Source organism: Hermetia illucens, chromosome 2, assembly GCF_905115235.1.
Source record: "Hermetia illucens chromosome 2, iHerIll2.2.curated.20191125, whole genome shotgun sequence".
Classification (NCBI taxonomy): Eukaryota; Metazoa; Arthropoda; class Insecta; order Diptera; family Stratiomyidae; genus Hermetia; species Hermetia illucens.
The window spans coordinates 25,313,332-25,337,914 of record NC_051850.1 but is presented as its reverse complement, the minus strand read 5'-3'; the positions used below and the strand labels follow the sequence as shown (position 1 = coordinate 25,337,914).

The 24,583-nt window shown below is 42.1% G+C and overlaps 3 protein-coding genes across 3 annotated transcripts; 2 read left to right on the top strand and 1 right to left on the bottom strand.

The window, feature by feature from the left end:
- Positions 1-8,047: 8,047 nt before the first annotated feature.
- LOC119649197 (cuticle protein 63-like) lies at positions 8,048-8,745 on the top strand. The gene is made up of 2 exons (XM_038051236.1): positions 8,048-8,145; positions 8,205-8,745. Exons 1-2 carry the CDS (start codon positions 8,143-8,145, stop codon positions 8,682-8,684), a joined length of 483 nt encoding a protein of 160 aa, XP_037907164.1. The 5' UTR covers positions 8,048-8,142; the 3' UTR covers positions 8,685-8,745.
- A 4,189-nt stretch (positions 8,746-12,934) lies between these two features.
- Positions 12,935-13,645, top strand: LOC119649203 (cuticle protein 16.5-like). Its single transcript, XM_038051256.1, has 2 exons — positions 12,935-13,008; positions 13,068-13,645. The coding sequence occupies exons 1-2, from the start codon at positions 13,006-13,008 to the stop codon at positions 13,581-13,583; spliced, it is 519 nt and encodes a 172-aa protein (XP_037907184.1). The 5' UTR covers positions 12,935-13,005; the 3' UTR covers positions 13,584-13,645.
- A 6,028-nt stretch (positions 13,646-19,673) lies between these two features.
- On the bottom strand, positions 19,674-20,380 carry LOC119649142 (cuticle protein 16.5-like). Its single transcript, XM_038051153.1, has 2 exons — positions 20,283-20,380; positions 19,674-20,224 (listed from the first exon to the last, which is right to left on the bottom strand). The coding sequence occupies exons 1-2, from the start codon at positions 20,283-20,285 to the stop codon at positions 19,733-19,735; spliced, it is 495 nt and encodes a 164-aa protein (XP_037907081.1). The 5' UTR covers positions 20,286-20,380; the 3' UTR covers positions 19,674-19,732.
- Positions 20,381-24,583: the final 4,203 nt, after the last annotated feature.

Genomic DNA, 24,583 nt, shown 5'->3' with positions numbered 1-24,583 from the left:
GTACCTAATGTACCTGCTCATCTCAACGCAAAAAAAAACCTCAAATTACCCTAGAACATATGCTTGTTGACTCTAGGAACAACAGAGTAATTACGTCCCTAAGCTCAGGATGTCATTCCTAATTGCCCCTCTCCCCATTCCCTCAACTCAGTCCCTCTTCAAACACACACAGATCTGCACAACAGACACTCAATATAGACGAAAATTGGCAACTAAAGCCCCAAATCTCCTATCATCACCACCCACATCCACCCACGGTTCGGAACATAATCATTCAGCAAATTTTACCACATCCATTTAGGAACACTAGATGAGGTCCTTAATGGATGAGTTAAGCGTATACAAAATTTCACTTGCACAGAATGGAAAAGACCGCTGGACCAGACATAGAGGTCTAAGACCTCATCCAGACTGTCCCAAACATAGCTTACATGGCAACAAATTTAATAAATTTATTGTTCTCTGAAAACTTACATCTCCCCAACGCCCGAGCAATAACATACAAGTCACGCTTACTCTCCCTGCAATCATCGACACATGTAACATCCACATCTCTTTCAACCTTCTTGTCTCAAATCGCCCACACATCCTAGGCAAATTGAATAATAATAACTACATGCACCACAAATCCAAGATGATATCTGCTCTTGGAGCACCCCTATGTCCCGAAAATTGGATAAGCCCTTTGCTTTTTGAAGCACTTCCTCTTTCCGAATCAAACATAACATAACATCCCTGACAAACGAGTGCGGCCATCAAATAATGCCCGGTACAGATCGAGAAGAATCGCCCCAACCCTTTTAAAGTTTTGTGTAAAACAAAACCTTATTAAAATCGGTTTACTGTCTGTCTGTCTGTTAGTCTGTCTTTTTTTGTTTATAGAGGTGAAAAGCATCGAAAGCCACAGAGTGGGACTTTAACCGTCTAAGACCACTCTCCTCACCCGCTTTGCCACACAGAACTATCTGGAGACATTACACAGTGGAGCGGATTAAAGCCCTATCGGCTTACTCCTACGGTGAGAATTGATCCCTCTCCTGAATACATCTTACGGTGCCACTAACTGCATTCCACGCTTCTTGAGATTCGAGCATTCGCGGAATGACCGTTTCCACTTCTAAGCGTCTTGTCAAGAGAAGTTGAAGCGGTTCCCTCTCATTTGCAAACCTTGGACATACGAAGGGTATGTGCTCCGGGTCCTCGTATTCGTTTACACAGTGAGGACAGAAGTGAGAATTGTCATGTCCAAAACGATGAAAATACCTGCGGTATCCACCATGTCCAGTAAGAAATTGGATCAAGTGATAGTGGATATCTCCATGGGTGCGCGTAATCCAACGCCGGATATTTGGAATCAGCCTGTATGTCCACCTCCCCTTTTGATATAGAGCAAAATGGATACACACTCAACAGCTGGCTTGGTCTCTATGATATGTTGCCCCACACGAAATCGTAGAGTTTCTTGCAGTTCACGGTTGCTGACCAGTACAGCCTCAGTTTTGTGTTCCGCTAAATCGAATACATGTGATTCCAACCAATCCTTGATCAGCTTAACCGATGTCTCACATACCTAGATAACACCCTCCAGGTGTTTGTCCACTACATCAATTGTAATGTCGTCTGCATAGCCGATAAGGGTAGCTTCTCGCGGAAGATAGATGCGCAGCACATGGTCGTACATCATCTTTCAGGGTAGTGGGCCCAGCGCTGATCCTTGGGGCACTCTGCCTGTTATCAAATATTCAACTAGAGAGAGTAGAAGAGCTTTCTATCCACGAAATAATTCCTGTTGATTAGCTGAATATATGAGGGAACATTCAACTGTTGCGCTGAGTTGAAAGCATTCCCTACGTCGAGGGTGATGATGGCACAGTATTTTTTGGTACCACGCTGCCACCTTATCCCTGCAAATGCTTCCTCTGCCAAATTGACTACTGCGTTGATAGTATCCACCGTTGATCGGCGGGCACGAAAACCGTGTTGTTGTGTGGACATCCATGTTGCTTCTTTGGCAATTGGAAGCAGCCTGTTGCATTTAATACGCTCCAGCAACTTTCCAATACTGTCCAGCAAACAAATCAGATGAAACGACGATGGCTCTCCAGGTGGTTTGCCACTTTTTTCCACTGAGTTGGGAAGGTGTCCTCTTCCAAGCAGGTATTAAAAGTGCAAACTAACCTTTTAACGTCGCTGTCAAAGCCACGTTCGGTATTTCGTCCAGCCCTGGTGCTTTTTTAGCCCCTGCATTTCCGCAGGCAATGGTATGCTCATCCTCTGTTATACTTGGGATATCCATTGCGAGATGCGCTCTTTCGACCGCAATAGTGCATTTGCTTTGCTGTGGAAATAGAGCGGTCACTATTCTTTGCAATAAAACCGGGCACTTTATCTGCGAGGCCCTGCTTCCTTTCAACTTTGTCATTACCACTCTGTAGACTCCTCCGCACGGGTTGATGTCGGCCTCTTCGCAGGGTTTTTTAAAGGAATTCCGTTTACTTTCACGGATTGCCTTCCGCAGCTCTCTTCAACAAGTTTTGTACCCCGCCTTCCTCTATGAAATTGCTTGCTCATCATTTGCGCGTTCGTAGTCTCTTCTCGCTTATAGGCATATGCCACGCAGTTCGTCATTCCACCACGGTTTCGGTAATCTGTGAGCGTTATTTCTGCGCCTTGGCATAGAGGTATTACAAGCGGTAACCATATTTCTGACAATTTGCTCAGATTTTTCACTGCTTCCCTGTGGTGTGGTGCGGAACTATCCCTAAATATCTCAGTGAACATTTCCACGTCAAACATCTTTGAACTTCACTGCTTCGTTCGGCATGACTTTATGTCTTTTGGATGCTCCATTCTAATATTTTCCACTACACCAAACAGTACTCTTTGATGGTCGCTATGCTTATAGTGTTCACTAACTCGCCAGGTAATGTCTCTCATCAACGCACTGCTTACGAAGGTAATATATACCACTGAACCTATACTCTCTTTCCGGAAAGTATAGGTGCTTCCGATTTCAACGAGAACAACGTCCAGCGAATAAAAACCTTCCAGCAATATGAGCCCTCTGTTTTTAGAAACCTAGCTTCCCCATTCGGTGAACCATACGTTGAAGTCTCTCGCGATGACAATTGGGGATCGTACACTTGTGTCTAACGCTAGTTAATGTAACATTTGCTCATATTCCACGCTTGTTGCCCTTGGCGAAGCGTAGCAATCGAAAGTGCTCATTTCCTAAAAGGATCGATCCTCAGAAACCACCCAACCGAAATCTCTGAAAAAAATCACCAGGCAGCCACTATATGGTTCCTACGCTCCGAAATACCCTCCATACCGATATCTGCTCAAATAAAGTTAATAATAGTAATTGATTTTTATATAATTGCGATTCATTCAGTAGTTTTTTTTTAAGGTTTTGTGTAAACACAAAACCTTATTAAAATCGGTTTACCGTCTGTCTGTCTGTCTGTCTGTCCGTCTGTCTGTCTGTCTGCTTGTCTGTCTGTCTGTCCGTCACACGCATTTTTCTCGGAAACGGTTACAGCGATTGACACCAAATTTGGTAAAAAGGTGGGAACTGTGAACGCTCACGCATACAGTGAGTTACATCCTTTTACGTCGAATTTAAAGGGGGGTGTAATTTTTTTTTTTTCAAATATAGTCATGCGTGGTATCAAATTAAAGGTCTCAGTTAGTACTTTTCGAAAACGGTCTTAGTTTTGACATTTGTTGGAAAGGTGGGGAGTGCGGGGGGTTGAAAGTGACCATTCCTTTACGGGGGCCATTCTCAGAAACTACCAAACCCAAAAATCTGAAAAAAATCAAGAGGCTGCCACTATATGGTGCCTGGGCTCCGAAATGCCTTCCACACTGATATCTGCACAAATAAAGTTAATAATAGTATATTACTATAATTTTTAGTAATTCGCTGCAAAAGCCCCCTTAAGTTCATGTTAGCAACATGAAATTTCGCAATAATATAGGGTATAACATAGAGCATGATCTGACCAAGTTTGGTCGAAATACCGCTATTACTAACAAAGTTATAATACGTCAAAGTTGTCACCTCCTAGTAAATTCAAGACTATGAATGTCAATGTCATCCGAAAGTGGATATTCTCACATAATATATGCATATATTACGTGCTACGTACAAAGAAATACACAAAACCTTTCGTACCTGAAGCATCCAGCTTCCGGTTTCCCGACTTGTTATTCATTAAAGAAGCCTCGAAAACCACCAGAATTCACAAAAAAATGTTTAACAAGGCACCAAAAATTAAGCTTTCAATATTGTTTAATAATCCTAATTGCGCCCTCTAGCGTTGCAGCAGAAAAACACCTTTTTTTTGGAGATGGTTGTGTAAGTTGCACTGTATTTCAATGACAAACCATGTTATCGTGCTAGAAAAAATACTACGCATGCCCTTAAAATTAATACAAAATGCCGACACTTGCTACATACGAGACCACACGATCTCACACATTTTCGTAACAATCGGTCGAGCCGTTTCCTAATAAATCGGGTGGGACAGACAGACAGACAGATAGATTGACAGACAAGCAGGAGATCCTGTGAGAAGAGGCCAGATCTCCCATCAGGCGAGACCCCAGCAGGCGGATTAGGGTGTACCTTTTGATATAAATATGTGTTCATGCACTTTTCTTTTCTGACTGTGCATGGGCTAGTGTTTGCTCGTCTCTGGTGCGTGGACCAAAATGGCTATGGAAGGATACTCAGAACATAAGACCATCATGGAAGACGAGAGAAGGAGGAAACTTACGGTGCGGGGGCTCGGAAGCCCAATATCGGGGGCTCTTGTCAGTGAGCAAGCTAGCTCCCGCTCATCGATATCCCTCGACCGCAGTGCCTCGGTGGTGGACAACTTGGCCACCTTACAAGTGATTTTGATCTGGAGAAGGAGGTGTTCAAACAAAGTACGACCTTACCGAGAACACCAGTAACAATACCAAACAAAGATGAAAGAAGGAAGATCGTTGGACGACAAAAGCAGTGTTAACACCCACTGCATATGTTCAAGGTGCGCAACAGCAGGAGGTGCTCTAGGGACAAGGAAGGGACCCATTCAAAAGAAGCTCGTCAACTTTGAGAACTCCACCAATGCAAAAGGATAAGGATAAGGTACAGGCAAGGTCAATAAACGCCAAAAGTGAAGGGGCGTATAAAAGGAGTAACCTTGCCGAGGCTTATAGGGAGCAGAGTCCTGATCCGAAGGAATTACCCTTTACAAAGCTTGGGGCAAAATAATTGAGCTGTCTGAGTTTATCAAGGACAAGCACAACGTGCACCAAGCCATAAAGAATATGGTTAGGGCTATTAGAATCCTCTGTAATAGATCGCAGATGGAGGAAAAGAATAATAAGGATACGCCGAACCCTACTGTGCTAAACGTGTCATAAGCGACCCAAGTGATGCCTAACCGTCTACCATCGAATCACGGCGAAATAAACGAGTGCGTTGAAAAGAGAGGGATCCTCTGAATAATCAACAGGCGCCTAAGAGAAAAAAAGGCGGTACGGACATTCTGAAAATCAGCACCAACAGCTCAGAAGGAGGAAGGCGTACAGCAAATGTAGGAAACTCGATCAGCGTTGCGAAGCCCAAGACGAACGAAAACGATCGATGGACTAAAACTACCAAAAAAACCGAAAGAAAAAGCAAAAGTGCGAACTCGTCCACATGCGATTGTTATCTCCAGTAAGGGCAATCTGTCCTACGCGGAGATACTCAAAAAGGTCAAAGCTGATCCTGGCCTAATAGATCTGAGTGGAAATGTGAACAGAATCCGAGGAACCCAGAGAGGGGATCCCATGTTCGATGAAGGGACATCGAAATTATAAATTTGTACTGCTCTGAGGGAGAAATTTAAGTTGAAAGAACTTACCGAGCAGTCTGTTGTGGGCTTACGAAAAGCCTATGGTAGTACTCAAACAGCCACAAAACGAGTAACAGTGGAGCCAGCGCAGATGTTGTTGGCTGCCGGAAGGGTTGGGATTGGATGGGTTGTCTGCCGTTTAAGAGAACAAACTTCACTAAAGAGATGCTTTAAATGTCTCATGTTTGGACACTTCGCAAAGGCATGCACCAGTAGCATTGATTGATCCGATCGATGCAGAAGGTGTGGAGAGAAAGGCCATATTGCCAGAGATTGCAATAGGAACCCCAAATACCTACTGTGCGAAGTAAATGAGGAACAACATAAGCAGAATATTGCCGAAAGTGGTAAATGTTCAGAATTTAGGAAGGCACTCATTGCAATGAGAAAATGAGGTTTATTCAAAAAAAGCTTAATCATTGCAGAGTCGCTCAGGATTTACTTGAGCAGACCACGTTCGAATCTGAGATGGAAATTGCCATCATAAGTCAACCATATAGAAACCATCTCGGTGACATATGGGTCACGGAATACAATGTACTGCAAGTCAGGCAGCCAGTGGCTTTGTATGGGCGAAAATAAGAGGTGCTACGCCCCACCAAGTTTAACACTGTCTGACTTCGAAGAAATGCTTGATAATCTTGTTCTCGACGCAAGAAGACGAAGTCCAAAGGTGATCGCTGGTGATTTCAATGCTTGGGGTGGGGAGTGGGGTAGCAGAGAATCAAATGCTAGGGGGCGCAGTTTATTAGAAGCTTTTGCGCAGATGGACATAGTTTTGGCTAACGAAGGTATTGTAAACATTTTTCAGAAGGGGGGTCAGGTTCTGTTGTAGACCTAACCTTTGTCAGCCCTGCGCTGACGCGTGGTCCTGGGTGGATCAGCGAGCGCTACACCCACATTGATCACCAGGCAATCTTCTTTGAGACATGTGTCGAGCCACAGGGCAAAGAGCTATCATGCCCGAAACCGAAAAAGATTTCTGGCTGGTTTGCAAAATCTTTTTACCTGAATCATTTCCTACCTTATCGGGGAGGTCAGGGGCCTTCGTTTATCAGAATTAGAATTGTGGGGTAGAGTTATGGTTACTTGTTTCAATGACAGTTAATTCCTCAAAGGCACGCTAATCCCTGTGTACTTGAGATTGACGTCTTCATGCTTTGCGTTCCTTTGCTGAATGTAAGAAATTAGATTATTAAGCCGCGATTTTGTTGTCACAGTAGCTTTTTGGAGGAAAACAGAGGTTCCTTTCGTGGAATGGTCCGCGAGAACTACAACAAACATTACTAGAGCAACGCCTATTTCCCAAGTTATATAGAGCCCCGTAATTCGAAGCCACAAGTCTTTAACTGTACTGAAGGAATACGAGGAGATGCAGAAGGAGTTGTGAAAGCCTTGCAAAATTTTTATACTTTCCTTTAGTGGAAAGTGCTACATAGTGGAGTCTAAGGACCAACTCACAAATATAAAAAAAATGCGGGCACCCAAAGTGTCCTGGAGTTCAATACTTCAAACAAGTATTATTGACGAATTCTTTTAGAATAGCTTACATTGGAGCATTGCACAGACCATACCAACTGGACTTCTTGAGTGCTCTGCAGTGGCCCTTTAGCCCATTAAGAGGTGGAAGAACCCAAAGGTATTTCAGAGCGCAATATAAATTGTAATTTTATGAAAATAGTAAGGATAAAATTTACTAAGTCTACAAATAACTATCTATCATCGATGAAGATAAGACCGACGAAAAGACTTTGTGTTTGATATTTACAAAATAAAACAAACTTGGCCGAAAACAGGTAAACTCTTTGATAACCCCTTTAGAGTAATTGCTAGCGAAATACCCTTTCATTTCAATTATGGTCGCAATCAGCGGATATAGAAAAAAAAAAATACTTATATTAACAGAAAAAATAAAAAAAAAAACAAAACAAAAATGTTAATTTTTGCTTATCTACTCTGACTTCCCAGAAGTTTACTTTGATTTCAACCTATCCATGTATCCACAGGTGTACTAAAGAATTAAAATAAAGTGATGAAATCTAATATCCATGAACATCATTAACAAAAGTTTCGCTATCTTTAAATTTCTACTTGTAAAATCTTTTTCAATTAATATCAAATTCAATACGGATGCGTAACCGGTTGGCAGACACAGAAATTGAAATTTGCGTATAAATAGTGTGTTCGTCAAGAAATCTGTATCAATTAAATTTCGCTTCAGACGAAAACACATACAAATCTTATCAAAATGGTAAGAATTTGAAAATATATAACCAGGACTCATTGTTTAATAACGAACATCCTTTTCAGAAATTCGTAATTTTGGGACTTGCTCTTATTGCCGCTGCATCAGCCAGCCCAATTGGATCACTTCTTGCTGCTCCAGCTCTCGGTGCTACAATTGCTCCAGCTATTAGTGCTTCCGTTTCTCCATTGGTTGGTGCTTCTGTTGCTCCATGGATTGGTGCTTCTGTTGCTCCAGCTCTTGCAACCCGTATTGCTAGTCCACTTGCCGCCGCCTCCATTGCCAGCCCTCTTCTCGGTGCCTCAATTGCTGCTCCAGCTTCAGTCATTGCTGCTCCAGCCATTGCATCATCAATCGCTACTCCACTTTCAGCTGGCATCGCTCCAATTGGTCTTAATGCTGGAATTCTCGGTCAAGGCATTGTTCCATCCGCTCTTTCTGCTGGAATCCTGGGACAAAACATCATTGCCGCTCCAGCTGTAGGTTCATTGCCACTTGGACTTAATGGTTTGGGTGCTCCTATCTTGTGGAAAAAACGTGCTTAAATTATAACTTAAGTTAGGACTGACTGAAAAAGGAATAAACTAATTTGATATTCGAAGTATACTCTTTCCTCTTGTTTCTACTTTCTCTTTTAAAAGATGTCCTTGCCCACTGTAATATATCGAATTCATGGACAGTCGTCAAATTTAATGAGCTTATTTAATTCCTCCTATGGATCACCAACCCAAACATGAGAATTTGGAAACAGGAAGCTTTCCTTCAGGATTAAAAGATTTTGTGGATTTCCTTTTTAATAAGCTCATAGCTGATAGTGTAAATATATCCGACTATGTACATTCTGCATACTTATGAATATGTTAGGAACTGAAAAGTTCCAAGCGGAGTTGGATTGAAGTAAAGTCGGAGGTGGAATGTAAGATAAAATTGGACATTTTGGAACCGCAGTCTATAATGCGAGAAAAGATCTTTCCAAGTAGGGTTTGCTAGGTAGTAAGGGAGCCATGAAATGATTGAGGAGGGGAAGTTGAGAAGAGAGAGTTCTAGAAAAGAAATTTTGTATGAAGATTAAACACAGGGATGCAGTCGCTAGGGAAGTGAAGAACAAATAGTAATAAGTAAAGACTAGATTACAGCAAACTTCATTGAATTGGAGGGAGCAGAAGCCAAAACAGAAAAAATTCTTCCGAGGAGACACCGGTTGAAAAATCTCGGGGGTAATAGATTCTGAAAGGATAGAATCAAGCAGGGAAGTAGACCTGACCTTCCGTGGCTTACAGTGAACAGCGACAAAAAAGTTCCATGTTGGAAGAGAGGAAGGATGCTTCTCCGAAAGTGGAAAAGAGCTCCAAACACTAGCGGAGCCAATGAGCACCACTAAGAGGGCTCAGGTAAACCTTCATCATGAAAGAGCTGCATCTGGCTGATTCCAAGGGCAATCTGTAAGAATAGCATTGGGTAGTGCTGAATCAAGGACTCGGCGGGCACCGGTGGCAGATTCATGGTCAGCAAGCAAGTAGTTTGAGACTGCTCTTGCGAAAGATCAAGAGCTTGCATCATCCTTCAACGTAATGTAATATATATATATACATATATATTTCAGAGTTCCTGGCCAGGGACCTAGCGGATGTCTACGCTCCATTAGAAGCCGAGGAGAGAATTCGGGAGTTAGTGGTGGCATTGGGCCACTTCCCAGCAGGCGACATTCTGATCCCACCGGAGTAGGATGACAGACTGATGAAGTTCTTTGAGAGGAAGGCGCTACCGTTTCTTCTCGGTTAGCTTCAGGGAATTCTGTGAAATTATTAAACAAACCACAGAATGATTCAATCCCATCTTCTGCCGGTCTGAAGAAGGAAGATGGGACATTCGCCTAGAATGAGGAGCTCAGGGTACTTCTATTTCTCAAAACTCATTTCCCGAGTCTTACTCCATGGCGATAATATTTTGCTTGATACCCCAAAAATGAACAAAAGAGGAAGAAAGCAGAACTGAAACGGAAAAAAGGAGGAACTACTGTGATCGAAAAGTAAGGCGAATTCGTTTATAAAATTGAAATTCTTTATCTATTCTTCTCTTGAAGGGGATGAACCCTTCAAAGTAATCCTCGTCCGATAAAACGCACTTTTGCCAACGTTTTTTTGCAGTCCTGAAAACAGTGGGAATAGTCTTTTTTCGGCATAGCCTTCAAGACCTTGTTCGATTTGGTTCGTATTTCCCCAATCGTGTCAAAACGGCGTCCCCGCATTGGTCTTTTGAGTTTCCTGATTAGGCAGAAGTCGGACGACAAATACGGTGGTTGCGGAATGATATGAGTCGAATTTTTGGCAAAAAAGTCGCGAAGAACCAATGCAGTATGACATGGTGCATTATCGTGATGAAGGAATCAAGACTTGTTCGCCTATAATTCCAGCGGTTCCAGACGAATAATTTAACGCAAACGACGCATAACGCTCAAATAATATTCTTTGTTGACAGTTTGGCCCGGTGGAAGGAATTGATAATGCACCACACCATGATAATCAACGAAAACTGTCAACATGACCTTGATTTTCGATCGAGTTTGCCGTAGTCTTTTCGGTTTTCCTTCACCTTTTGCACGATATTCGCTGGATTGGTCGGTGGTTTCACGGTCGTATGCGTAAATCCCAGTCTCGTATCTAGTAATGATGCATTTCAAGTCGTCCCGAAAGTTAGGCAGCAAAGTTTCACGCACATCAACGCGACGCTTTTTACCAAAAAATCGACGTTTTTTTTTAAAAAAAATCGAAAAATTCACTTTTGGTTCTTTACAAAAACCCATGTAACTCGGAGATAATTAAACCTTTTGACAAACAGACGCCTGGCAAAGGTTATAGACAGTCCTAGGAACCTAGGAAAAAAAATTTACTTGTCTTCCCAATGCCCGGGAGTTTCAAATGACAATTTCACCTAACTTTTTGATCACAGTAGTATGTTCGGAAGCTGAGTTAAGGTGGGCATCAGAAATGCCTAGAAATCATTTTAGACTCTCTTCTAAGAGTGCTAGGAGGCAGCATAGCCTTGGGAAATACACCAAGGACATCAAGGCAAGCAAAAGTGGTCTTTATTCCGAAAGGATTCTTTTTACCTTAAATACTTCGGACCAAGCAGATTGCACACGAAGATACAAGATGCTGTGATTAAAGAGTAGGCACAGGCACAAATTCTATTATCATGAATACTACTCAAGGCTACTCATAGGGTAGGGTACTATCAAGCCTATGTACAGTATGGTAGTTGTTGAACTCCTATGCGGGGGGGGGGGGATAATCTGGCCAGAAAGAACACAAATTAACACAATAGTTAGAGAGTTACATAAACTTCAAAGATTGGCTCGCATGTGTATCAGTGGGGCAATAATAACATGCCCAATTGGACCCCTGGATGTCCTTCTGGCATTGACTCATCTTCATTTGCACATACAGATTAGGTAAGGAGAGCGATTTTCAGATGTCCGAGAGTACCAGCGTGGCGGCGGGGGGAATCTATATTCTGTCTATGGGCAGGCAAACTGGCCAGGAAGGCAAGAGAGGCGCTTCTAGATGGACCAGTACTCTTCTGTGGAATTGGGAAAATGAGAAGGGACCGCTGGGGCAACTATACTAGGCGAACTTACTTGACATGGAGCAGTCTAGGTAGCTTATTGAGGGATACGAACCCAAGTGCAGGAAGGAATGTTTAAGCCCCACGAAGAAAACCTTCCGGATTATAGTGGGAATACTCATGGTTACTGTTGTCCATACACGATCTGGGACAGTGTCCGGCACTTGTGCACAATAGGACAAGGCATCTGGCAGAATATTTAACACCAGATACCAAGTTTAAATACTTGGAAGTAGAAAATATATTAAAATTGTTAGACATACCATAGTTAGCAGGTTCACTGCAACCAACAAAAATGGCACTGTAGTTCTTTTAGGACGCAGAATGATAATACACTAACTTTTCATCGACTTTAAGGCCACCTATGATAACATAGCCAGAGTAAACTCGTACCTGGTCACGACAGAAGTTGTTGCCCCGAGCAAACTAATAAGACTGACTAGGCTGACCTTGAACAATATACAACGCCAGATAAAAGCAGCAGAGTCACTATCGAAACCCTTCACCATCATCACAATGCATCATTTGTTACCTGGCCTTGGAAAGAGTGATCCGCGATGCTTATGTCAATGCAGAAGACACCATCCTCACCAAATCCACCCGAATACTGAACCTGGGCTATGCTGAAAGTGTTCTTCCATAGATATTGCCCTTATAGACTTTCCGGGCTGGATCATTCTCTCCCATACGGATTAACTCACTAGCCTACCGCAACCTGTTGATCTGGATTTTATCCACAGCCAGACGGTCGTGGTATCACTCATAGATTTCGTCATTAAATTCAATGTAATACATAAATTGCCATTCCTTTTTCAATGTGTCTGATGACAAAAAAAAATGGTTTTAGATAAGCTCGTTAAATACACTTCCTTAATTTTCTTGAAACATTGGCTAACACAATTCTTCACATTTCAACCACGATGCCAAAAGAGACAGGAAAAAAATTAATCAAGAAAAAAACTTATCTTTGGCTACTCTGACTTCCTTCAATTGCAATCCAACCATGGTATACCAAAAAATTACAATAAAGTGATGAAATCTAATACCCGTGAAAATCATGTGAAACATCTTCGTCGTCTGAAAAACTCAATTTATACATCAGTCAATGAGAAGTCCGATGTAAACACCCAACCGGTTGACAGACATTGAAATTAAAATTTTGCGTATAAATAGTGCGTTCATGATGGAAACTGTATCAATTAAATTTCGCTTCAGACGAAAACACTTTCAAGTCTTATCAAAATGGTAAGAAGTTGGAAATATATAATCAGGACTCATTGTTTAATAACGAACATCCTTTCCAGAAATTCGTAATTTTAGGACTTGCTCTTATCGCCGCTGCATCAGCCAGCCCAATTGGATCACTTCTTGCTGCCCCAGCTGTCGGTGCTACAATTGCTCCAGCAATTAGTGCTTCCGTTTCTCCATTGGTTGGTGCTTCTGTTGCACCATGGATTGGCGCTTCTGTTGCTCCAGCTCTTGCAACCCGTATTGTTAGTCCACTTGCCGCCGCCTCCATTGCCAACCCTCTTCTCGGTGCCTCAATTGCCGCTCCAGCTTCAGTCATTGCTGCTCCAGCTATTGCATCATCAATCGCTGCTCCACTTACTGCTGCTTCAATTGCTGCTCCAATTTCTCCACTTTCAGCTGGCGTCGTCCCAATTGGTCTTAATGCTGGAATTCTCGGCCAAGGTATTGTTCCATCCGCTCTTTCTGCTGGAATCCTGGGACAAAACATCATTGCTGCCCCAGCTGTAAGTTCATTGCCACTTGGACTTAATGGTTTGGGTGCTCCTATCTTGTTGAAAAAACGTGCTTAAATTATTATTTATATTAGGACTGAATGAGAACGAAATAAAATAAATTTGATTTGCAAAGTGTCTCCATTGCTACTTATTATATTACTTATTTTGTTGCCCCGATAGCTGTCAAGTTTCTTTCCGAGCAGAAACCATTTTTTTCTCATCCTTTTTCACTTACTATTCTGTCAGCATATTCCCCCAAACGCACGTCCCTTTATTATATCTTGTTTCCCCCTCCTAATCCCCCTCTCCTATTCAAGGTTTCTTCAACAAATTATCAGAAGTACTAGTCATATTGTTCCCATCTCTTCCTTTCATCCTCTGGAGCGACCTTCACCGCTCTGGGCCTACCACTCCCTGCCTTCCTTCTCTTCCCAATAACTCCTCCCATTGTTCTTCTCCTTTATCATCTTTCACGAACATCTGTGCGGCCCTACAATTGAACTTTTCCAGAAATCACTTAAACTGCACTTTTGAACTTACCCTGTCCAACCGTCCTGTGTAACGCAAACAATCCCCTTATGACACTTGTTACGTTGCTCCTGACGGCCATAATCCTGTTCGCGAATTTGATGGTCACTCTTCTCCGGATTAACACCCGACTAAGTACTCAGCACCTTCTATACCATTCTATCAAATCTTCTTCCCAGTTACGTTTCCTCTGTCCTTCGCCGTTAGTTTGAATCCCAACTGACGTACAGAAAATACTACGTCAATAAAGTACTAGTAGGAAAAAGTCCCTGCCTTTCGGAGCCCATGCTGACTTTGATTTTTTTCAAAACTCTGTGCTAGGTCAAATCTCTCATATATAAGTCCAGAAAGGGATATCTGACCAGTGTTTGCGCATCACCAACCATTCTAGTCTCCCATAATCCGACTTCTGCAACCCCCCTTATATCTGGGTCTTTCGTTAAATTCTCTGGCCCCTCTGCTAACTCCCTCCAACTATCTCTTTATTCTGGCGGTACTTTTTCTCAATCTATGTTCCACCTCCTCCCTTCCCTTCTCTTCTACGACAGAATGCAGCCTGCATCGTATCTCCTGCCATCCACCTCCATCCCTCTTTCCTTATCGAGCACTGCATTGGTAATCTCGACGTCAATGCTGGTCCTGCTAATTAAAACTGGCCAGCTTATTTCCCTTCCCCTCTCCAATATTTTCAACAACGATTGTACACTTGCTGAGCATTACTGTCCTACTTTTTCCTGTTCCAAAATCTTGGAAAGTTATATCAGCGACTGGTTGTCTACCTTTGGCCACCTCATAATGAAAGAACAACAGGGTTCTGTTAAATGTGAGCCCACTCTCTCTAACCTACTCGAATTGACCAACTTTCTGGCTAAAAATGTATACTCTTTATACCGATTTCACTAAACACTTCGACACTGTAAATCAAAAGATACTTTTGCCCAAACTCAAAATTGCTTGCCTCTTATCCTGCCGCGTATCTGCACATCCTGTTCCTTTTGCACCTTGTCTGGCGTTCGATAAGGATCTATTTTAGGCACTTTATTATTTTTATTTTTTATCAATGACTTTCCCGCCTCCTTATTTCTCCCTGTTTACTCTGCGCCAACTGTATGGGTATAGCGTCATGCCCATTGACTGTTTCGCCCTTCAATCAAACCTAGACTGGTTTGCTGGTTCTCTGCTAATAGTTTCGCGCTAAACATCAGAAAGTGTCCAATAGATAACGATGACAAGGAACGTCGTTCACCCCTTAGAACACCCCTCAGGAATAGCTTATGAGAGGTATCAAACAGGAGTTGAATTCCTTCCGGTTTTGGACTGTACAAAACTCAGATTCGCGAATTATTTGGTTCCGCATGCAGGGTCATCGTCGTAACTTCTCCTTTTAGCAGCATCTGTAGATGTTATAAGTCCTTTTAGACCACCGATTCAGATAAAATTTCCTGCATCGATATATCTTCTTCGACATAAATAGATACTTTTCCTCCTTTCTTAGTCGCCTAACGATGACAATCTGTACAGATAAAATATTCAGATCACTTCATCAATATTCAATAAGAAACATGACAATTTGTTGTCGGACTCGCCTGAGAAGAGTCTATTCAAATTCACGTGTTTGCCATAAATTGAGATTTGATACTGAACTTTGTTTCATGTTGGCTACAAATTGTACAGTGACGTCACTAAGCCTTTTCCTAACCTTGGGGATTGCTCATTAGCATTTCAATGTGAAACTTTAACCAGTTAGATTACCTCATTGAATCTAGATCATTGTTTGATTTCCGTCTGGTGCGTTCAAAATGGAATAAATTAGAATTTTAATTTGAATAAGTTACAGTTTGGATGACGTTCATCCTTAAAAGGAAAGAGTAACTTAGATATGGGCTGCAAATTAGAGTGGATAATAATTTGAATATTGATTAATTCCTTTTGACCAGCAAGTTTAATAACATTTCTTCCACAACACAGAATTACATATGATTTCATTTATGTTTAATTTAGATTTACTTTGTTGCGAACGGGTTTTTCTTAAACTGTCTAAATTGTTGTTTCAAAGTTACCTACCTACAGATTGAAACTGCACAATAATAATTGCTTTCAATTTCTAATTGAATCTTTATCTATAATCTGAGAAGTCAACTGTTTGAGCTGTAGAGGAATAGGAGGCATATTATCAGTGCTAATTAAAGGTCCAATTCTATCATAAAATTCATTTTTTAATAGCTTCGAACAGTTGTATCTACGGAAATTCTCTTAGCGCTAATTTCTACACTTTACTGCTACCCAAACATTAACAACGCCTCCAATAAAGGTTGACCTCACTTCAACTTTTGGCTATCGAAAACGAACTGTGATTGGTTTTTGGAATGTGCGCACGCTCATCGATAGCGCTACCGAAGATCGCCAGAATGCTCGCTTTCGTCAACTCAACTCATTCCAAAGATATAAGCTTGTGATTCTGAGCGATATAATGTGATGGGAGCATGGGGGGGACTCCTTTCCCTATTCCCACACTACTCTACTACTACTGCTTTTGTACTCTGAAAAGCCGAGTGGTAGCAGGCGCGAATCCCGCCTCGAACTGCTACTGATGGCTACCGCAAGACGCGCTCTCTTGACCTGGGAGTTGGTTTATGATAGGACCCTGATTGCAACATTCCGGTCCAGGTTAAGGAGCATTACAATTCTACGATATAGTGGGAAAGGATACTTCTACAAGCAATTGCACGCAGTTCGGGAGAGACTTTCTAAAGCCAAGGTGCCAGCTGCTTTGACAACACTTTGCTTCAACATGTATTGGGGAAACGCGGACCTGGTCGGAGATTTCGATTTTTGTAGTTTCCACCCCCTCACCATTGGTTGCACATTGTTTAAGCACAGAGGTTGCCATAAGGTCAGTCGGGTTTCAACTGACGGACACAGCACGAGCAATCAGATCGATCATCTCGCGATATTCAATAGACTTTAGAATTGACATAACACGCTTACATCGTGCGTGTTCTGCCCGCCATTTCTCGCAGGACTGAAGAGCTGTAACCCGAACATTAACAGCTTGTACAATCCAGTTATCGCTTGACAGTGGGAAAACTATCTTGCTGTTCCGACGGCAGATATACGGACTAGTCCACCTGTGGAAAATGATGACCATTGGACCGTCATGAAAAATACTCTTTTCTCGGTAAGCAGGTTGCCAAGCACATTCCGAACGGGCGTGATAGGAACTGGCTGATTGAAGGCACGGTGGGTGTGATGTGCAAAATCCTGGCAACTTCAACATAGTGCGCGCCAAAAAAAAGCAATCTCCTTTTGGGCTGGTCAGGGAGGCGAGAGATACTGCAGAACGCAATGATTTCAGTATATACCATATATTAAGAAAGAACTTGTTTGGGATCGCATTAACGGTCAACTTCTCATCGACGATGATGAGCAGTTGAAGGTGGAAAAAACACCCAATCCGTTGAAGTTCCTCTTCGTCTGGAGGGTAATCACCTTAATATACGGAGACAGGCTGTTCCCTCAAGTAATATAGGACACATCTTAGCCATCAATCACACACACTGAATGGAGCCGCTGGGCTCGATGTTCTCCCAACAGAATTATTTATAGCTGTACCTGCAGTTTCTGCATATCTATTACTTCCACTCATACGGGATCTTGGGAATCAGATACTTTACCCAGAGAGTAGAAGAAAATGATGAGTGTGACAATTGGAGGCGTATCTGCGTGTTCCCCTCGTCACAAAGATAATTAACTAAAATAATCCTGGAGCACATTAAGAACCATTTCGGAAGCTTAAGCAACAGGAGCAGGCTTTGTTTCACATGTGCTCCATTGATTTTGAAAAAGCTCTTGATGGCGTGAACAGGGTGTGTCTGGCGTACTCTACGCGTGGGCATTCTGGAGAAACTAATAACTGTTATCAGTGATGTTACGTTCTGCGCCAAGGTAAAATCTTAGAGGGATTTGAGGCCAAAGCAGGGTCAACCTTCCAGTTCAATCTTCTTACCGATATTATTTTCTCTTGTTACCGGTGATGTTCTTCATGCTGCCTTTTCCAGTGGACGTGGAAAAGTTCAATGTATGGGGATGTTTGTTTTCTAACCGAGTGGCGGACCTTGGCTTTAGATTTGGAAATAAATGAAGCCAACACCAATAGACCCAAAGTTCTCAGCCTGACGGATCGTCTTACTCTCCCTATCTTCGTTAATGGACAGATCATCGAAGGCCTCGATGTTTGTATATCCAGGAAGCGTGAATTCTGCCAACGGTGGCATCAAATTGGATGTAGCCCGACGCACTAGCAGCGCGAGATCCGCTTTCGCTGCCCTGTTTAAAATTTGGAAATGCAGTTATCTCCACACCAAGGTCAAGTTCAGACTGTTTTATGCTAGTGTTCTTTCTGACCTGCGACGTATCAATGGAGTACGCTGACCTGATACCATTTCAAACAAAGAACCTGGTTAGCGCACAGGTCTGTCACCATTACGCAATGTTCGCGAAAGGCGAAAGTGCAGTGGATATGTCACACATTGGGGTGGCGCTACAACTTCATTGTTGACTATGGGATGCAATGGAACCCACTCTCCCAAGATAGACGACGGGAGCTTGAGCGTATTCCAACGAACCGCGGATGATGACGCATATATAATATATAAAGGCCTGAGTTGGATAAAGTTGCATGGCGCCAAATCAGCATACATCGCATCATGCCACCATTGTTGCAGCGGGCCTTTCCGTCGTTTCCCATCGACAGTCAGACCAATCTTAGTAGGTGGGTTCTCGTCAGCGCAAATTGCCCGTCCACATCATTCAAAATGATTTTCGGGCAATTTTTCTACGATCGGTGCAACCTTATGTCGATCGCTGATATCCTGATTTTGGATGTTATCATAAAATGCCACGGTCTTAGGTAATAGTATCGTTGTTATTATCATAAGGCGACATTCTTTGCTTTTTATAGTCGGCCAATATTCAGCACCAAGGAGAGCGACAGGCCGAACGACATTGAGGTAAATTTTGGATTTGGACATTCGTTGATACCTCGGGAGGCAAAACTCAGCTAGCTATGAAAGTTATAAAGGTCTGTTCTGCTACTTTGCTTGAAAATGCCTTCTATTGGTTCTTTAGTGAATGCTTATTCTGAGAGGGCAAAGATAATCACAGAATTTATCAAGCGAACAGGCGAAACAACGAGGCTTCAAAAGAGGCTCGTACAGTAAGAAGAAAAAGTTTAGCGCAGCAGTAAGTCCCTTTCGAGAAAGAAGAAAGTGAACTGTCCCAGCCAGCAATCGCGGATTAGGTGTTATCATGGTACAATATCACTTTATCAAATAAATATTAGGAATTTACATTTAAAGAGCGTCTTTCTCGAAATGATTTTTTTCAAAATTGCTGCAACTTTAACTGGAAAAGCAAAATTTCCAATCGGTTTGAAATTGTGTTATCAAAGTATATAAAAGCCTGCAATATGTGGGCAGTAATATATCGAGGTAAAAAACTGGAGCACCTGAGCGGTCTCTTTGACTTCATCCGTTACTTAGAATAATAGTTTTAATTGCTGAAGCCTGAAAACGGCGTTACATTTGAATGCCATATTTTCAGTTCAAATATAAAACATAAAAATGAAAAGTGGGGATATATATCAACAACACAGTTAATTTATTCCTTTTTTATTCAGTCCTAGTTTAAATAATAATTTAAGCACGTTTTTTCAACAAGATAGGAGCACCCAAACCATTAAGACCAAGTGGCAATGAACCTAAAGCTGGGGCGGCAATGATGTTTTGTCCCAAAATTCCAGCAGAAAGAGCGGATGGAACGATACCTTGGCCGATAATTCCAGCATTAAGACCAATTGGGACGATGCCAGCTGAAAGTGGAGAAATTGGAGCAGCAATTGAAGCAGCAGTAAGTGGAGCAGCGATGGATGATGCAATAGCTGGAGCAGCGATAACTGAAGCTGGAGCGGCAATTGAGGCACCGAGAAGAGGGCTGGCAATGGAGGCGGCGGAAAGTGGAGTAGCAATACCAGTGGCAAGGGCTGGAGCAACAGAAGCACCAATCAATGGAGCAACGGAAGCACTAATTGCTGGAGCAATTGTAGCACCAAGGGCTGGAGCAGCAAGAAGTGATCCAATTGGGCTGGCAGATGCAGCGGCGATAAGAGCAAGACCCAAAATTACGAATTTCTGAAAAGGATGTTGATTATTAAGCGATCAATCTGGGGAAACATATTCAAATTCTTACCATTTTGATAGGATTTGTATGTTTTCGTCTGAAGCGAAATTTAATTGATACAATTTTCCCGATGAACACACTATTTATACGCAAAATTTTAATTTCAATGTCTGTTAACCGGTTGAGTGTTTTAATCGAATTTCTTATTGAGTGAAAGATTCCTCTATAAATTGAACGATGAAAAAATATTTCATGATGTCCGCGAATGTTGGATTTCGTCACTTTATTTTAATCTTTTGTAGGAGGGTAGGTTGAAATCAAATCAAACTAGGAAGTGCGAATATCAGGATAGAAAATTTACATTGATTTGCAATTAATTGATACTTTTCACATTAGCAACTTTTCTGGCTAATTGAGTTTGACAGTTTTTGTATCTGTTCCTAATATCTACTTGCTCCTAATCAGAACTATGTTTGTTGCCTGCCTGTTATTTGATTATTGTATTAACAATTAAAGGCAAAATGTGAATAAGTTTCCTCACTAATAGAATTTTATCTATCTTCAAAGGCTATAATTTGAGGATTGTCAGATATGTTGCTGTAGTAAAGCCATACATGCCTAAACTCTGGTGGATGGTTAATCATGATTGACATGGCGCTCCAGTTTTCTTTGAGTTAAGTTTTAGGGAATAGTCGGCAATAGGAAGCCACATTATTGCCTGTTTCAAAGCCCATAAGCGTTCTCCATCCTCTCACATCTTATTACACTTGTTGCTAAGATTGAATGCTAGAAAGGCCGTTTGGAGTAATCGTCAAACCCTGAAAAAAAGGCTTCATCCTTCATCATCAACAGCGCAACAGCCGGTATTCGGTTTGGTTTGCCTTAATAAGGAACTCCAAACACCCCAGTTTTGCACCGAGGTCCACCAATTCGATATCCCTAAAAGCTGTCTGGCGCCCTGACCTACGCTATCGGTCCATCTGAGTCAGATTCTGCTTCGTCTTCTTTTTATACCATAGATATTGCCCTTATAGACTTTCCGGGCTGCATCATCCTGATCCATGCGGATTAATTGACCCGCCCACCGTAACCTATTGAGCCGCATTTTATCCACTACCAGACGGTCATGGTATCGCTCATAGATGTCGACGTTATGTGTTCTCATCATCCTTGGTAAAATCAAAATATACTTTTTACTAAGAGAGGTAATATACCTTCCCTGCCTTCTCAGATTCTATCAGCGCCCACAAGAACATGTAGATTGACCGATGCTCAGAGATATATACCAGTTTTATAAAACCAAATCTGAATCTCTTTGACACACCTTAATAGTTCATAGATCCTTTTCAGAATAAAATCGAGCATATATATATATTTGCGATAAGAAAAATGAAAAGTAATCTCCTGATAATTCGAAAGATGACCTAGTTTAGGTCTGAACATACGACGAATTTCACTTCAATATAAATTAAGAGTAATTGGGCGTTCGAAATTCCTTGGTTTTTGACTAGATTTCTGTAATTTTTCTTATTATGCAAATATTTTTGTTGCACTTGTTTGTGCTCATTTTCCTTGCTTTTCTTGTGTAATCGGCATTACGTGGGCATCAATACTTTGCTTCTTCCATTTTCGAATTGACATAGGTTAGCTCCGCATTACTGAGGAGGATGGCCTGGTTCGCCAATGAGCACAGTACTCATAGTTGCCACCAGACAATTTTCCTTCACATCCAAAATGACCCATGTAACGAGGTGAGTTCCCGCGGAACTGAAAATCAGGGCTGGCCCGTGAAAAGCTCTGAAGGGGATGCATTTACGGAGATGATATTGGGAAGCCATGATCCCGATGGAATAGTTTCAGAAAAGGTATCATAGATGAGGCGTATAACGGAAGCATGCGATGCTGCCATGCGGAGGCGCCCATAGGCGGTCAAACTATTGGTGAAACAAAAATATCGCGGAGTTTCGGGCAGCATGCTTCGGAGCAAAAAGGACATGCCAATGATCTAGAGGAAGATCAGGCTTCAACTCAAAAGTATACGCGAGACTTCGGTGTAGGTTTAAGCAAGCTTCAAGGAGCTTTGCGCGGATTCATACCAGAACCATTAAGGAATAACGTACAGGGTCATTATGAAGAATATAAGAAGGCGAGTACTATACTTCTTTTCGATATAGTAATGGCGTTCTTCCCCCCGCATAAAGAGTAGCGGAAGACATATAAACAAGCATTGGATGACTTCTTCATACTTCCCGTAACAAAGGAGAAACTTCTAGTTTGGATTCTATTCCCAGTAGATTCCTTAAACTTGCTGTTAAGACCAGATGCGACTGGTTTATCAGCATATTTGAGGCTTGTATGGTGGAAGGAGTTTCCCCGATCGGTGGAAGTGGCAAACACTAGTTTTGTTCCCGAAGCCCAATAAGCAACCATCCACCATCACATCGCGAAATTTGTCTTATAAACACGGTAGGAAACATGCTCGAAAGGACTTCTCCCTATCATAAAATGTAGGGACAGCGTATCGAAGTGACAGTTTGCTTTTCATCAAGTTCACTCAACCATCGACGCCGTAGATATGGCTTTATAAGTTGTTCGAGATGCGATAGTTTCTAATAAATTTTGTACTCCGATAAGATTGCGCTTCAAAAATACGGTCAATTCAGCTAGCTGGAAGTGGTTAAAAAGGTTATTAGCTAAAACGGATGCGCCTACTTGAGTAAACTCATCGAAAGTTACTTCTCGGAAAGGACACTTTAGTACGATACGGATGAGGGACATAAGCAGTACAACACAGGACTCTGTGTTGGATCCTCTCCTGTGGAATGTTATGTGCAACGGGTCCTTGTCCTTTTCAAGTCAAAGGGGGCCCCGATAGTCACTTTCGCAGATGATCTAGCCGTGGCTGTTGTCTCTAAACAGCTTGAAGATTACGCTAGCGAAACCATCAGTGCTACAAAAGTGTGTTTGGAGATGGTTGAGGATAACCTTGCAGAACAAAAGACGGAGGCGGGTCTTGATTACCATCCATTTGAAAAGGAATCTGATTAGTATTCGTGTTGTTGGTCACATAACAACTTCAAAACAGGTTATCATATCCCCGTATTGAGAAGTGTATTCCGGGACGATGCGGCAATATTAACTACTACCTAACTCAATTCTTGCCAGAGTATGGTAGTTACAGAAAGTATCTGCACTGATTCAAATTGAATGATTCACTTTTTCGTCCTGAATGTCATGTTTTACTGTCGACGATTTTGCTTAGAGAGAAGGAGCTTGGAAGATGTTCCTAGAATCACAAGCCCGCAGAACATTGCGACAAATGAAAGGCTTGGTCGCTTAAAGTGCAGTCCTCCTCGCGTTGCTTTGCGGCGGTCGGAGTCAATACTGCGAGATAGTTTCATTAGACCTAATACCTAATGTACTCAGCGTTTTTAGTGAATTTTCCATGAAATAGAGTGTAGGCATTAGTACTCATCTATTTCTTCGATGTGGAGAGGTTGAGTTCGGGCATTGGGTAGTTCCTCAACACTTCACACAAATCATTCGCTCTTTTTGAACGGTTTGTTCAGAATTCTATCCAGCTCTGGAATCCTAGAGCTTTGTTCTTCCCAATATGATCACATTAATCTCCGGAAGTTACTCGGCGGCAACCCCACTCATATAATGTTAAGCCGCAAGCTCCTCCTCTTCCTGCTGCAGAAGGAGAGTTATAATTTTTTTTCAAGAAAAGCCGCGAACACATCACTTCCGTTGGTCTTCCTCCCCAGCATAACTTGTTCATTACAACTTTGTCAGCTGTGCCGTGCGGATTCATATTAGCCTAAACCCACAACTGTGTGCAGCGATCTGCTTTTTCGCATGCCCTTCTTTCCGAAGTAACCCTCGGAAATGCCAGGTTTTTCAGTGTGCTCCTGTTGCGACGGTTAATCCGGGGGTTTGTCGTCGGGGTTTGATTTCTTCCAATCGTCACCAGGAAACTTTGCTCCTATACTTTAAGTGTGTTTTCGAATTTCGATTCCTCAATTTACGAAGTTGAGAAAAAATTCGTAGTTATTCACGGAGTGTAATGTTCGCAGCCGGGGCAACACTATACCTTCAAAAGCGGAAATCCATCCAATGTTATCTAATAGGATTTTCAACCCCGGAAAAGTTTGGAGCGGGATTTGACCGCTGTTCGTTTACTTCCTTCAAGACTTCCTGATTGAAATCGCCAGTAATTATTGAGATGCTGTAGACGTGGGTGCTGTTAATATTTGCCCCTACAAAAACAGCTCTAGGAATTGTCATTTTTTCTCGGGAAGTTTGTCTTCCACATGTCTATTTCGAATCGTTATCAGAAGTTTTTTCAAACCCAAGTGGCATTACCGAAA